The 14820-nt window shown below is 55.4% G+C and overlaps 1 protein-coding gene across 5 annotated transcripts in view; it reads right to left on the bottom strand.

Annotated features, from left to right (window-relative positions):
• Window positions 1–14820, bottom strand: part of ECE1 (endothelin converting enzyme 1) — a 57789-nt gene that overhangs the window by 16245 nt on the left and 26724 nt on the right. For all 5 annotated transcript variants that reach the window (XM_025203715.1, XM_025203712.1, XM_014519740.2 and 2 more), the window contains exons 3-6: window positions 8249–8390; window positions 7834–8046; window positions 882–1006; window positions 150–296 (exon numbers count right to left, since the gene is read on the bottom strand). In XM_025203715.1, the coding sequence (XP_025059500.1) occupies window positions 150–296; window positions 882–1006; window positions 7834–8046; window positions 8249–8390 (627 nt within the window). The remainder of the gene's footprint in view (window positions 1–149; window positions 297–881; window positions 1007–7833; window positions 8047–8248; window positions 8391–14820) is intronic.

Genomic DNA, 14820 nt, shown 5'->3' with positions numbered 1-14820 from the left:
ACCCATCCAGGAGGGTGCCCTGGGTCTGGCGCACTGCTGAGCTGTCACCCCAGCCGGAGCCATCCCCAGAAAGACGAGGGGTCTGTCAGGGCTATTAGGCAGCGGTGGCTGCGCTGGATGAGACGGGCGCGTTTCGCTGCGGTGCTCACCTGGATGACGTTGCTGTTGGAGTTCTTGGAGTCGGCGCTCACGTAGACGGAGAAGAAGGGCGAGACGTGGTAGTGCGCCGTGACCTCCCGCAGGGTCTCGTTGAAGTTATCTTTGTCCCAGGGGTCTGTGATATTCCAGCCGCCAAGCTAGGGAAGGAAAACCCAGAGAGATGCATGAGACGGGACAGGTGAGCAACGAGAAACTCCTTGGAGCCTGGGTCAAAACAGAGGTGGTGAAACAGGTTTTTAGTGGGGGCAGGTGGGTGCTCTGTGGTTTGTGGCTCTTGTCCTCCCCTGATCCTTCTACCCAAGACAGCTGGACAGCAGCAGACCATGGTGAATGACCCATCCCTGGGGTTTGCTGAGCTGTCTTAGTGCTTTGGCCACTTTCTGGGCGTAGCCTTTAAAGGGGACCTTAGGCTGGGCAGATCACCCGCGTGGCCCAAGGACTCCACTGGACACAAGGCTTCTCCGTGTCTGTGGTATCAAGAGGAAAGACAGGCAGCCCCATGCCAGGGCACTCACCCTGCACAGCAAAGCGGCCGCCTCTGATTTCACATCCCAAATGGGACTGAGGAGGCAGGGTCTGGTAAGGGTCACTCTAAGGGAACCAGTAGGCACGCCATCCCCAGCCAGCCGGTGGGAGCTATGCCCGCCCATCCCAGCCACCAGTGCGGTGCGAATGGGAGCAAACCTGAAGCTCTGTGGGCGCTACGGGCGGACAGGCCTTACCTTCTTTATCAGCTCCATCAGTGGCTTGGCCTTCAGCTCCTCGATCTTGGTCTCGTTCATGCAGGACTGGTAGTAACGCTGGGCCTTGCGCTCGGCCTCGCTCGACACGTTGGCGGTGGTGTTTTCTGCAAGACAGACCAGGCGCTGTGTAAGGGGCTCCGTCCGGGCCAGGAGAGGGACGTCGATGCTTCAACCTCACCCCAGTTGGCGCTAGGCAGGAGGGACGCGGCGGGCTCTGCTTGGCCTGCAAATCAGTCTCCTCCACACCAAGTCCCTCTGAGGGGCTCTTCCAGCCCCGAGCATTTCAATGGCATTTCAACTGCTCCCCAGACCCCGCCATGCATAGCTCTCTAGTGCCGGCGTGTCTTCCCCTTCCACCTCCAGAGATCCGTCTTGGGGGAAAACCATCCTCAAACTCCTCCCAGAGGCCTCGCTGACAACTAAGGTTTTCCGACACCCCTCCTTCTCCCCACCCCGCTTGCCCTGGGTACCAAATCCCTTAACCTCTGCAGCCCCAGTGCTATCGCACCAGGGCACACACCCATTTTCAGGCTGTAGATATCAAGGACTTTGGGGGAAAGTCTGGGTCCCCTGCAGTCAGTAAGATTATACATGGCTCCCAGCACTCCCTCCTGCTGGTGTAGCCAGATTAAAAGTTCAGGCTATTCTAACCACCAAGGCTGCTGCAAAAGCTGTGTTGTCAAGTCTGTCTGCAGACCGCCAGACAGCTGGCTAGGAGAGCATGAAGCTGCAGCAGGCTGTCTATCGGTCCGGGAGATGCTCGGTGGATGCCCGCAGGAACAGCATGGTGGAAAGCAGCTTGCTGTATAGAGAGGAGGCTGGGGCGACTCCCAGACCTCCAGTTACTGACAGACACACCGAGCCCTTCTAACCCTGGTATGACAGGCTATTCTTGCATGCTCTGCCACGATGCAGCTGTGCTGAGGATGTGATGTCCCTTGGGAGACTCCCCCTCCAGGGTCAGAGGCAGGAGCCAGTGCGTCGTGATGGAAATCCCCAATGCAGCAGATGGTACAGACTGCAGGGCTCCGAGTGATGGAAGAGCTGCTTCAGAGATGCCCCTTGCGGGGAAAGAACAAAGAAAAAGCAGAAAACTGAGGAGGCCAGACACTGAGGTCTGCCGACATCTGGACCGATGCTGTGGTTGCCCCAAGCAGCGAGGGCTTGCAGTGTGGCTGGCTTGACATCAGTCCTATGAAGTGCTGCACATGCATGTGGGAGTGGAGGGCTTGGGCTCTGATCCTTGCCTATGTCCCACTCCTGGCTGTGCTTGCCTCCTCCTTTGGCTCTGTCCTTGAACAAAGGTCCTAGTATTTGTATTAGAGCAAGCCAGGCATTGCAGCTGCTCAAGAGGTTTCTTTTGGGACTGCATATCCCGAGTAGAAAGCAGGGTAGATATGCCTCTCACAGACTAACCAGAGTAGGTATGTATGTATATATCTAGCTTCAGATGCTGCGAAAGGCCGTGCGCAAAGCAGTGCATAAGAAGGAATATATCCCGAGACCTTGGAATCCTGTTTTTGGAGATAATCTGGTCCCAAAGCCAGAGGGCATCTCAGAAAGCACTGCGTGAAAGCTGCCTGTAGACCAGCTCTCACCGTCACAGCAGCTGAAGTCTATGCATGCCAGCACAGCGGGCCAACTCATGGCTGGAGCAATGGCAGAGGGGAAAGGCACGGAGGAGGTTGTGCCAATATGTGCAGCCCCCTTACGCTGCACGTGCACCCAGCAAGGTCTCAGCTCCCCTGAGTGGAAAAAAGCCAGGCGAGGTGCAGTTCCCCAAGGACCGGGCGAGCGGATAGGAGAGGCAGAGAGGGAGTTATCAGGGCTCCAGCAGTGACGAAGCTCTCCCGGGGGAGGAGGAAGCAGGAGAGATATTAGCTAATAAACAGTTGCACATCTGTTGAGTATAAAACCCAAACACAACCCACTTGGCCGAGCCAGATGCAGGAAGCAGTCTCTGAGCCCAGGGAACAGAGCCTCTGTTGCTATGGGAATCTCTCCCGCTATCAGGCTTCATTGCCCTGGGAAGTGGCAATCCAGAGAGAAAAACCTGCAGAAGGGAGCTCCGGATGCATTGTTCCACCTACCGCCGCTCTGGGGCTGGCTGCCCGGAGGAGAGCGATAAGGGAAGGAAAACAAAAGCCATTTTTCAGGAGCCCCTCAAAGGTCTGCAAATCTCCTGGCTCCACTTGCTGCCCTGCCCTCCGTGCTCCCAGGGCTGGGCTGCTTCTTCAATCAGATTTATTTGCATATCAAGAACTGCAGTTCCTCGGAAGAGAAATAATAAACACTCCCACGGCCAGGGTGAGAGGCCTAGGGCAGGCAGCTGAACACAGGACGGCCTCTATCATTGAAGGTGCATCTGCTCGAAGGTCCCGTTCCCTGCAGAAGGCAATCCCACACACTCCCTTAAAGTCTTTTAATAACCCCAGCATCCAAATACTCAAGGCTTTAAAGCAAGACCACACTCCGTAGGGGTTGGCTTTGCATCCATCCCTCTGGCCAGGCAGGAGAGCATGACCCAGTCAATCATGGTCATGCTGGGATCCAACGAGGTTTCCCTTCCTAAAATCCCACTGTTCTGTCATCTCAAACCCTCCAGTTAGGAGAAGAGGCTGCTTGAACTTGCAAGGCAGGATCTGCCTATTGTTGACCCTAAATCCCCTATCTAGCAAAGATGCATGAGCTCTTGGAAGTACAGACGGGGGAGCAGAAGGGAGATCATTTCATCTTTGTAGGGCAAGATGGGACCACTCCAGGAACAATAACAACGAAGCCACGCGGGGTGCCCGTAGTTAAAAAGAGATTTGATGGATTGAAAAGTGTGCAGAAAGGAGCCACAAAGAGGACTGGAAAAATGCCTTTCGGCAAGAACCTGAAGGACCTCAATCAGTTAGTTAGAAACTCCAGGAGTAACTTCATCGAAGCGTGGCAGTACTTTCAGGGACAGAAAATACCACGCACTGACGAGCTTTTCATTTCCATGGAGAAAGGCAGAACAAGAACCACCGCCCGGAAGTTAAAGCCAGACTAAATCCAACCCGCAACATGGCGCGATTTTCTGAACAAGGAGGGTGACTGACGGCTGGAACGAGCTACCAGGGGAAGTGGCTTGAAGTCTGCAGATGCAGACTGGAAGCCTTTCTGGAAGTGGGATTTAACCTCACTACAGGGCATCATTATTTGACCTGTGCTACACGGACTAGATGAACTGCTGACCCCAATCTGGCCTCAAATTTCATGCAGATAAGCGTGTTGGCCAGCTCGGGAACCATACTAATAGCAGCAGCACCCACAAAAGTGAGATGCTAACACAAAGCTTCCTTTAGAAATCACTTCCCGCTGTAGTCCCAATAGACAACATGGAGAGCAGTTCAAGGAGGGTGCTAGAAAGGTGTCTCACAGGGCGTGTGGAGCCTGCAAGTGCCAGCCAGTGCCCCCGGCAGCTGAAGAGATGGCGTGTGCCGTAAGTGAGAATCAACCTAGAAAAGCAATGCAATGAGAACAAGGAGGCTGAGGAGTCGTGGCCCTCCAAGGCATTGTTTACTGCTCATATATTCCTGGGTTGCCAGCTCACACAGGGGTCCAGGCAGGGAGCCAGAGCCCTGCAGAGATCAAGCTGGGTGGATCCTAGCTTGGGATGGGTCTGCTAGATCCCATCGACCCTTAGGGGCTGCATCCAGCACAGAGGCTCTTGCGCGGCTCTGCCCATGCCACAGCCGCGCAGTCAGGGGGAAGGCAGGATCGTGTGCATGGCTCCAGCGAGAGACAAATGCTGTGGCTGCTGGAGCTCAGCAGGAGCGGAGTCACCCGATCCTCAGCTCTCCCCATCCCCGGCAGAGACGGAAGGAGCTGCCTTCTGCAGCCTAGCTAACTCTTGCCGGGCCCCTTCAGGCTGGGCAGCATGCGAAGACCACCCCGCACCTGGGCGCAGGGACCGGCTCCTTAGCATCTCCTCAGAGCCGCAGAATAGGTCGCCAGGCTCCCTGCTGCCCACTATGAATGGGTTTCACTGCAGCACACATTTCCCCTTCACAGCCGGTAGCTAAAATCCAACGTTTTCTTCACCAAGGACCCCAGAAGTGCGGACCACCACGAAACGCCCTGGAAGCCCAGAGCGGCCGTGCTGGGACAGGGACTGGAGTCTTGTCTCCAGCACATGTGTTTGTCATCAGCGCTGCCAGTTCGGTGCAACATGAGCAGGTCGGGTTTCTCTGCCGGCTGCAACCGCCGTGTAACATTAGACTCAACGTTTTGCTCTGTTGTGTAATTCAATTTTGGTTTAGATTAAAGATCTGCAGAGATCACACAAACCCTGGAACGAGGCAGCTGGAACCCGCCTGTGTGTTTTGACTGTCCCTTGGCAATCACCAATTTACAAAATTAAAATCCTGCGCAGAGGCGCTCTCCTGAAGTTAGACAGACACTTGGCCAAGATGGTCCCCACCATCGGGACGATCCTGCCTTGAGCAGGGGGCTGGGCTAGTTGACCTCGTGAGGTCCCTTCCAGACCTACTTTCCCATGTGCTCTATTATTTTCAGTCAACTTTGGATGCATCGCTTCCATTTAGACCCTGACATCAAGCGCAAGGTTTTCCTGCGCTCTGGGAAATGGCAGGAACACCCCTCTCCTACCAAACAAAGGCCCTCTTCCCAATCTCCGGCTTCAGATAATTACACCCAGAGCCTAGCGCTGTCCTTTGAGTCAGAAGCGCTGATAAGGAACCCCTTTGTTTGCTCCAGGATTGCACAAAAAGGCCCCGGGGGTTGCTGCAGCTGTGCAGACAGAGCTGACCCACTTCTCCTTTGGCAGGCAGACATTCACGCGGGTCTGATCAATGCCCTGCCGACAGCGGCAGGCGGCTGCAGGGAGCTCTCTGCCGTTTGCTTGAAAGTTATTTCCCCTTCTCATCCGGACAGCCCTGCTCTCACACCTCTCAGAAAGCTGCAGCTGGCTTGTATCAACAGTCAATTCGCAGGCAGTCTTGAGCTTGGCTTTCTGGGTGGCTGCTGTGAGCCAGCCAGGCCCGTCCCATCCCATCCCTTGCAGAGCTTAAGAGACACGTCACCTTCCCCGAGAGCATCGCCACGGGGGGGGGGTTCTTGCAACAGATGCCAGCTCTGCTGCCAGGGCAATGCATGTCCACCTCCCTGAGCCAGCTGCGCCACCGCTGCACAGACACGTGCTCCTTGCCTGCAGGGCTGGCTGTGCTTGTTAGACCACAAAGGTGGCTCGGTTACAGTCATCCAGCCCACTGCAAAGTTTCTGCCCTTGCTTAGGGTCTGAAGTTTCCTGCTCTCCATCCACAGCAGATGGCAGAGGGGGGTCTGCTCCAGCTGTGGCTTAGAACGGCACTTTCGCCATCCCCTGCAAAAATAACTGGGGTTTGGGGCTGGTCAGCTGGGGCAGAGCCATGGAAATCTGGCCTGTTTCCCCATAAGTGTGAGAGGAAGCAAGGCCTGGGCATTCAGGGAAGGACCAAGACCGTCCAACAATGGGAGCCGCAGGAAAGCAGCACGGACCCCTTGCTCTCAACCCTCCCCTGGCCGTACACTGTGGGGGCTTCCTTAGCCTCCAGCCCTCAGCAAGGCCTGGTGATCCTCGCCTGCACCGGTAAGTCCCTCCCAACAAACTGGCCGTGTCCCCAGCTGGCTCCCTCTGTGACTGGGAGAACAAAGAGGCTTTCTCCGCAGCAAGGGGGAGCGGGAGACGTGCCCGCCGATTCGCTCTGTAAACTCCGAGTTCCTAGACAAAGCGATGAACACAAAGGTCAAAAATCCTGGGGGCGTAAAGAAAAATAAATAGCGGAGAGATCTGGTTTCCTGGTCGAGCCCACGGCTGCTGCCTTGGGACAGTCGGCTCACATCCTGCCCCGGCTGCAGCTGGCACCGAGGACCGGCCAAGTCCTCTGGAGCTGCGGCACGCAGCGTGTCCCTGGTACACCCCAGCCGGGGATATGCCTGTATTCCCGGGAGGCCACCAGCCTAGCAGAGCAGCCCCAAATCACTTGGGGCTGAGCTCCCCTCCGCAGCTCACCCCAGGTCCCTTCCACCTCTGCAGGTCCCAGTCCTCCAGGGGAAGGGTGATGCCTCCAGAAATGCCTGCCTCTTTCTTTGGGCAGCTCATCTCCCTTGCCTATGCCATCTCTTTGCCTTCTGCCACCCCAGGGTGTGCTGCAAGCTGCTGTGCAAGGGTGGGGGAAGATTAGAGGTAGGAAGAGCCGCGTGCTTTCTAAGGGGTTCAGCTCCCTGAGCTCCTGAGGGGGGAGGATGGAAAAGTAGTCGTGTTATTTGTGTTGCACGTGTTGTGTCGGGGCACTGAGCTCTGGAAGGAGCAAACAGCTTAGCGCCTGCCCTTGTAAGCATGTGTGCATACGGCTGCAGGCACCCTCTCCCAGCCCAGCACATCACCCCATGCCACAGCCGAACTGCCCGAGAGCCAAGCGACTGCCAGGCCGTGTCGGCTCACGATGGCCCCGGTAATTACTGCTGCAAGGCCGGCTCTGACCAGCTGCAGGATCTGCCCTGGGAGCTGGACAGGGAGCATTTTGTCAGGGCTTGTTTCATTCCTGGCTCCAAGCTAAAAGCAGCAGCGAAGAGCCCAGCCACAGCTGACTGCTCGGGGAGCGCGGGATCCTCATCTTTCCAAGAGGAGCAGGGAAGTTTCTAAAGGCCAGCCTGTCCAGTGGCTCAGCACATCGAAAGACCATCTCAGGGCAATGCCCCAGCTCAGGTCTGAGGCCAGTGGGCACAAGCACCCGGCTGCCTCTGCTGCTTCTCCCTGCCACGGAGCAGTGAAGCGTCCACCCTGTGTACTGGATCTGGCCCATGGGCTGTAGGGTGCTGATGCTTATCTTAGGGCATTTCTCCAGGGCCTGGGCAGTTGCTCGTCTTTGTCTCTAACATGGCTCCGTAAGAGGATGCTCACCCAAAAGGTGCTTCATGATGGCCTGATTGTGCTCCCAGAGCTTGTTGAAGGTGCCCCAGCGCGAATGCCCGTCAGGCACGGGGTTTGCTTTGATCCAGCCTCCGCAGGCATAGCTGAAGAAGTCGTCGCAGGGGTTCACCGATCGGTCCAGCGAGCTTAGGATGGAGCTGGTGACGGAGACGCAGGTTTCGGTCAAACACACCTGGGGTGGCTCTGGAAGGAGAGGGAAGAATATCAGGCCTCACGTCCCAGTGGAGGGAAAATCCCAGCGGGAGAAGAATCAGCACTGCTGAGACAGGAGAATAGCACAAGATTTCCTAGGACAGGTCCAGGGACAACCCCAGTGGTCCCCATAGACCCCGTGAATGGGGCTGCTCCACAGGCAATGTGCATTAATTGCAAAGGAAGGACTTACTGGCTTTGTACTGGAGCACCAGGGCCAAGACACAGGCCAAGACGCCGACTGCCAGAACCACGACCAGCGCCAGGAGCCGCTTCTCCATGTGCGTGCGCTCTGCCCAGCAGCTCTTGCCATTCCCAGAGCCGCGGAAATTCACCTGGAGAGGAGGAAAGAGGAAGAATCCATCCAGCGCGTCTCTCCAGGGCTGGCAAGAAGGTCTGCACCTTCCCACCGGGCCGCTATGGCTCTGACTGGGTCAAGAAAGACGTCGTTCCCACCGCCCCAGCCTCCTGCCTTTACAGCCCAGCGTTTTCAGTAAAGATTTTCCCTGCAGATAGCAGAGGTGCCAACGATGAGGTGTAACTGGGATAGTAAAGTGTCATCCAATCGGGTCTGAAAACTCTGCTTATTTCTCACGCAATGGGAGAGGTGAGCTTTGCCGCCGGCAGGCACGGCCTCACAAGAGTTTGCGGTCAGCCCGTCACGCCCAGGTCAGCAGAGCGCGGGGACTTCGGGAAGGAGGGGGAGGAACCCATTTGAAGCTTGCGAGCTGGAAAGGACTCCGCGCTCACCAGAAATCCTAACAGGAAGGGAGGTACAATGAGAGGAAATGCATGCAAAACAGTGCCATCGGAATAATATTTCAGACTCCCGCTATCCCACAGCCATCACCTGTTCCCAATTAGACAAGTTCTTGGAAGTGTTTTCGTGGAGGAGAGGTCTTCCACAAGCTTGACTGATGGAAATGGGTCTTGGAAAGGTCAGGCCCATGTCTTTGGCCAAGCAGGTGCTACAAGCCAGCCGGGGAAGCACTGGTGTGTTGTGCGTCCTCCATGCCGCTACCTAAATGTTTCCGGGTGGCTGGAAGTGACAGGGAAGACCTGCAAATGGATGCATGCTATGTCTTCACAGATGCTTGCTCATGAACAGACCTCAGCAGGAGCTGTTTTTACTTTTATTACTTAAAATTGTGGGACATTAGGGCCCTAGGACTGCACCTAGCTCCCACTGATTGCAATGGATTTAGGCACTGCATTATCAGCTAGGCACTGGGCCTAGTGACTTAGCTTCTTTTTAAGTTCCTTCCATGTATAAACCCCCAGAGCTTTGCAAAGGCAAGCCAGGGTCATTATCCCCCTGCTTAAAAGTAATTATAATAATTTTGAATAATAATACCTAGAACTAAAGAAAAAATTCAGATTGAGCAAACCGCCTCACGCCCACGTGACGACGGCTTGAAGGCAGGGTGCGCGTGGAGCACACGGTGCGCTGGGTGGGCAGCCAGCTCTGTCAGGCACATCATCTGGTCTGGGTTTATACAGGGTCTGGTGCTCACTAGCAACCTTTTGTATCTGTCACCTAATGGTAATTCAGGCCAGAAGGATGCTGTGGTTACCCCAAGCTCAAGCACAAAATTAAGGAACCCGCGGAGTTAGAGTTACATTTGCATTTCTGGTTTGTGGACCTTATCCAAGTTTCCTATGTGTTGTTGCCAGGATGATGCCAACCCCGCTGTAATGTGTGTTCCCCTCAATGGAGGCACTGGACTTTACCTGTACTGCAGAGGAACACACTGCACGCAGCAGTGGAGGTACGCGCTGTATGGGGCAGGGGCAGGCATGCGAGATCTGCTGTACCGGAACAGCCTGGCGATCAGATCAAACCAGCATCCAGCCCCCGGCAGCGGCTGAGGTTACTGATTACCTTCGTCCTGTGTACACATGGCATGCCAGCGCCGTGCCTGCGTCCCTGCTGGAGGCCCTCTCCCCGGTTAGACTTTGATCATCAAAAAAAAAAAGACCAGCAATACTAAAACAAGTGCACGGCGCACAGCTTCTGCGCCCACATGGAGCCAGCACGTGAATACACAGCTGTAGTGCTCGCCCTCCTTCTCTTCCCCATGGTGTACCACTGCCCAGGGTGGGACCACTCCTAAAATACCATGCACGCTCAAGGTCAGGCTGTGTTTATGCCAAGCCTAGACTCAGCCAGTCCTGATTATTCCTGGAAGAGTATACTGCAGCTTTCCCGGTGTTCAGCTTGGGGCTGGGAGAGAGCAGGGCAGGAAGCTGGCGAGAGACAGCCAAGCCTACCCTGGAAGGCTGGCCTTTTGGAGCTGCAGACACCCACTCAACCAAATGAAGTTGAGATTATATCACAAAGAGCCACAGCCCAGCCACCTTTAACCCACCAGCAAGGGAAGCAGCAAAGATACGGCAGCCCTGGCTTCACTGCTAGGTTAAAACTAGCTCACCTATGGCTCCCCACATGAGCACACACCTCCATGGGCTGGGTGGACACCCCCCATGCCAGAGCAGAGAACTACGTGATGCATGCTGCTGTCTCCTCAGTCTGATGCTCCCGTCTCGGCTCCAGCCAGCCAGGATTTGGCCACAGGTCCCTAGTGCTGAGAGGTCTGGACCGTGGCTGGCTGAGCCATTAAACTCCTGCTGCCATCCACTGGCATGTGCATGCCTCCAGGATGGCACGAGGGCAGCAGCAAGGAGCAGTACACTCAATAATGATGTCGCTTTGATTCAGAAGCATGAATCGACCAGATGCAAGGCTGTGCCCTGGCTTGCCACGGAGCAGCGATTCTCAACCTTTCTAGACTCAAGGCACCTTTCTGTAGACTCAGGGCATCCCTGCTTAAGACCCTGTGGCAACCTGGTTGAGAATCACTGTCACCGAGCGCAGCAGGATGTGGCATTACAGCTCCCGGAGGCAGAGAGCTCTCCGTCCCACAGCCTGGCAGAGGCAGCGATTCACTGGCACAGGGAAATGTCCAACCTCTGACCATGGTCCATTTTGGGGAGTAATTAGAGTGAGATTAGCATAATCCCCCCTGCTTTTGAAGGCCAGGGTGGGTAGATGGGTCATGAGAACAAGAGAACTGCATGCAGAGGGATGGGCAGGAGAGAAGGCAATGCAGTAGTGCCTGCAGCGAGGAGAAAGCCAGGTGCCAGAGGACCATGGGGGCAGCAGAAGCCCCCCAGGCCATCGAGCCTAGTCTTTTGCCTTTGCAGGCAACCATTTGCATGCCCTAATTTGCCACGTCAAATCCTCATGCGTAGCTACAAGCTACAAAGCCAGGGACACAAGAACACCCTGTAGACACCACAGGTAAAAGTAGCCAGGAAGGCCATGTTCACGCAGGACATGGAGGATAAAAAGGAGTAACAGGAGCAACCACACGCAACACACTGACAGCGATAGCAAGAAATGCCGCCATGCCATTTGGGGCTGCAGTGCATGGAGACAGCAATGCAAGCACAGGCCCGAGTAACCCTTGGCGGGAGGCCTAAAGACCAAAATGCTGCGAGGTGGCACTGGGTTAATGGTCAGCAGACAGCTGGAACTGAAACAGGATGCTCCAGGGCCAGAAGCACGAGTGTCTGGAGCTGGAGCTAACGAGCCAGGGTGTAGGGGCCAGAACAGACTCACATCCGCTGGGGTCATGTAGTGCAGCACTGAGAGACACTAAGGGTGGGAAGGGACCTCAGGAAGTCACATCCAGTCCACCCCCCTGCTCCAAGTAGGACCAGCCCCAACTACATCGTCCCAGGCAAGATCTCACTGGGTGTGAGGAACCACTCAACCCACCATCAGTTGGTTGAGGGCTAATTTAAATGGTAAATTTATGACTAGGGAAGGAAGCAGGGAGAAATCCAGGAGAGCAGCATGGAGCCCCTCGTGCCAATGGGTCGGGGAGTCTCTGTGAGCTTCTGGCTGTCTCAGCCACTCTTCAAGCAGCCCTACAAGTGTGAAGACAAGCTATCATCAGTGAGCCGGATTCTCCGGTGGGTCCAGGCTAGCTTACACCCACTGAGCCTCTGGCCCGTGCTATTGTTTGAAAAACATTCAGGTTTTCACTGCATTTGCTCAGCTGTAGTAGCTTTCCGCTGGTCAAAGCTCCCCGGGCAAGGGTCTGTGGGCTACTGTCCGTCTTGCCTGCCGTAGCACAGAGAACCTGGCAGCTCCCCTATGCAGTGTTTAAGGCCTCCGGTGTTCCTCTCCAGAAGTGGCCGCACTGCAGGATGAAGGGATTTCTCCAATGTTGGATGTTAAAACAAAGAAAACCAAGCAAAACAGGACTTTGCCATGGGCTTGATTAAGTTTAACAGGATGCTTGCAGGGGGGCAAAGGAGAGACTTTTCCAAGTTCAGCTACCAAAGCCGGCAGTAGCTGTCTTTGCATTTGAGCACGGCCACAGCTGTTCTCGGCCTGAAGAAGATTAACTGTTAGGTTCCTTGAAGCAGGCGACTGGATGCATCTGCCTCTTCCTACACAGTCCTGCTGCGCAGGTCCCCGACGCTGCATGCTTAATTGCACCTGACTGACAGCGATTAGCGCTCTACATTGGCAGGGGAGGAACCATATCTCCTTGAACTGGAAACCATCAGCCCATGAACATGCCCTGGCTCTAACGCTGTCTGCCGACCCTCCCAAGACGCTGCACAGGTAACAGGCCCTGAACAGGAGCCAAAACATGGTGTCGGGCACACCTGGGTCATACTGTAATGCAATGTAAACCTTCTCGGGAGGTTTTAATAAAGCTGTTTCTGGCAGAGCTGCCTTCAGAAGGCTCCTAAACGCCTGGCTCATAGTGGCTAGGCTAAAGCAGATTGCACAAGCTAGCAGGCTTTGGACAGTGAGCCCGTGTCCAGTTATGGACACTGCTGGGAATATGTCCCCTCTGGGCCTACAAGTGCTTGGCCAAGCACTACTCTTCTAAGCAGCCAGTAGCTTCTCGCTGGGTCCCCAGGGCACCATCCTTGTAGAGATGAGTGGCTCTGGCTCTTCCAAGGACTTGAAAAAGTTCTCATGGCTCAAAACTCACAGGCGACCTCCGTGAGCGAGAGGCAGGCCCCTTGGAGGCTGCTCAGCAGCACACCATGCCAGCTGGACGGAGACAAATGTCGTCTCCCAACAACTTTGGGACTTTAGCTTGGTAGGTGCTGCTGCTAGAGTTGGGAACTGGGGTACTTTGTCCCTCTGTGCCTCAGTTTACCACCTGGGGGACCAGTGCTGCCTGGCAAAGTGCTCAGATACGGCAGCGATGGGGCCATGTGAACACCTTGGGTGGGCAGGATGAGCTCCGTGACCCCTGTGAGGAGGATCAGGGGCTGACCTGCTGCATGGCAGCCCCTGGCTTTTGCTGCAGTCCGTTCAGAGCTGTCCTCGAGTGCGCTCTCCTAGCCCCAAAACTGCTCGCACCCCTCCGGGTGTGCACCTGGGTGCTCCGCCAGCTCCCCCTCACAGCTTTACTAGTGCAGCTCGGCTTACACCTGCACTGGCTCATCTGTTCTTTATTGGAAGAAACAGCGGGGCACAGGATGAGAAGCCAGGCAGAGAGCTGCTCGACTCCATCTAGACCAGCCTCGAGGACCCAAAGCAGGTCCAAGCTTGCTGGGTCCTCCACTCGCCCCCTCTACTGAGATAAGGTAGCACCCTGCCTTGCCTTCTGCCTCCCTTATTGAAATAAAGGGACCAGGGATGTCAGACTGGACCAGTGAGAAGGCAACACTCATGCAAGATGCTCTCTGGTGGGACAGGACAAACTAAGAGAGACCTTGAGAGAGTCACGCAGGGCTGGTCTGCCCCTGGAGTTACAGCCGAATGGATGTGGCACTTCAAAGACACCCTCTTGGTCCAAAGCAATTTGCAAGTGTAGAGAAGCCCCTGGACATCTTGGAGAGGATCTCTAGGACGTTCAGGGGCAGGGGGCTGCAACTCCCTCCTTAAAGCTCCTTTTTGCCAGCAGCAAGCTTTGCAACAGCAGTCCCAGCACACTGACAACCTACTGTATGGACCGGCGATGTCTCCTTATTTCCCCAGACTGCCCCACGGACCCACATCTATCCATTGCCCGTAATTGATAAGACTATAAGCTCGCTGGGATACCATTGTGTGTCCAGACAGCGCTTTGCACAGTGCTGCAACAGGGCTCCTATGGGCTCTGGTAATACAAATGAACAAAAAATGCTGTTTTCATCGGGTTGGTTTTTTTTCCCCCCAGGCCACAAGGCCCGATATAACATGACACGGCCACCTGCATCACACGGGCAGTAAAATGCCACCTAGCAATTCCTGCTACAAGCCCAGTCATTTGTGGCTGAACTAGAACATCTCTTTTATAACATCATCCCATCTGGGCTCAAAGGCTCCAAGTGGCAGAGAATTAACCACGTCCCTTGGCAGGCCGTCCCAATCCTCCTCACTGCGGAGGAAAAAAAAATCCGTGCTGGCTTCAGCTGCTAGCCACTGGGTCTTGTTTGTCTAGTAGATTAGAGGGCTCGGCAGTATCAAGTGTCTTCCCCCTGCTTATGTAACTCCAGACAGTGGTCAAGCAGGATGAGACAAGGTTTACCTCCCAGGCTAATCCACACTTGGCCTGTGGTCAAGTTGAAATTCAGGGCTGGTGGGATAGCTCTCGCGGGCACACACCCAAAACACACTCTGGTGTTTCTGCTGCCAGCCAAGAGCCGCCGTGCTCCTTGCAGCGTGTTGGCTGAGGTGCCCAAGGTGCACATCGCCCCTGATTTCGGGGCCTAGGAGCTGTGGGTGGTGACAAAAGGAGCAATGGG

Source organism: Alligator sinensis, unplaced genomic scaffold (genome assembly GCF_000455745.1).
Source record: "Alligator sinensis unplaced genomic scaffold, ASM45574v1 scaffold512_1, whole genome shotgun sequence".
Classification (NCBI taxonomy): domain Eukaryota; kingdom Metazoa; phylum Chordata; order Crocodylia; family Alligatoridae; genus Alligator; species Alligator sinensis.
The sequence above is the reverse complement of the archived record's forward strand: the minus strand, read 5'-3'. Positions and strand labels throughout refer to the sequence as shown.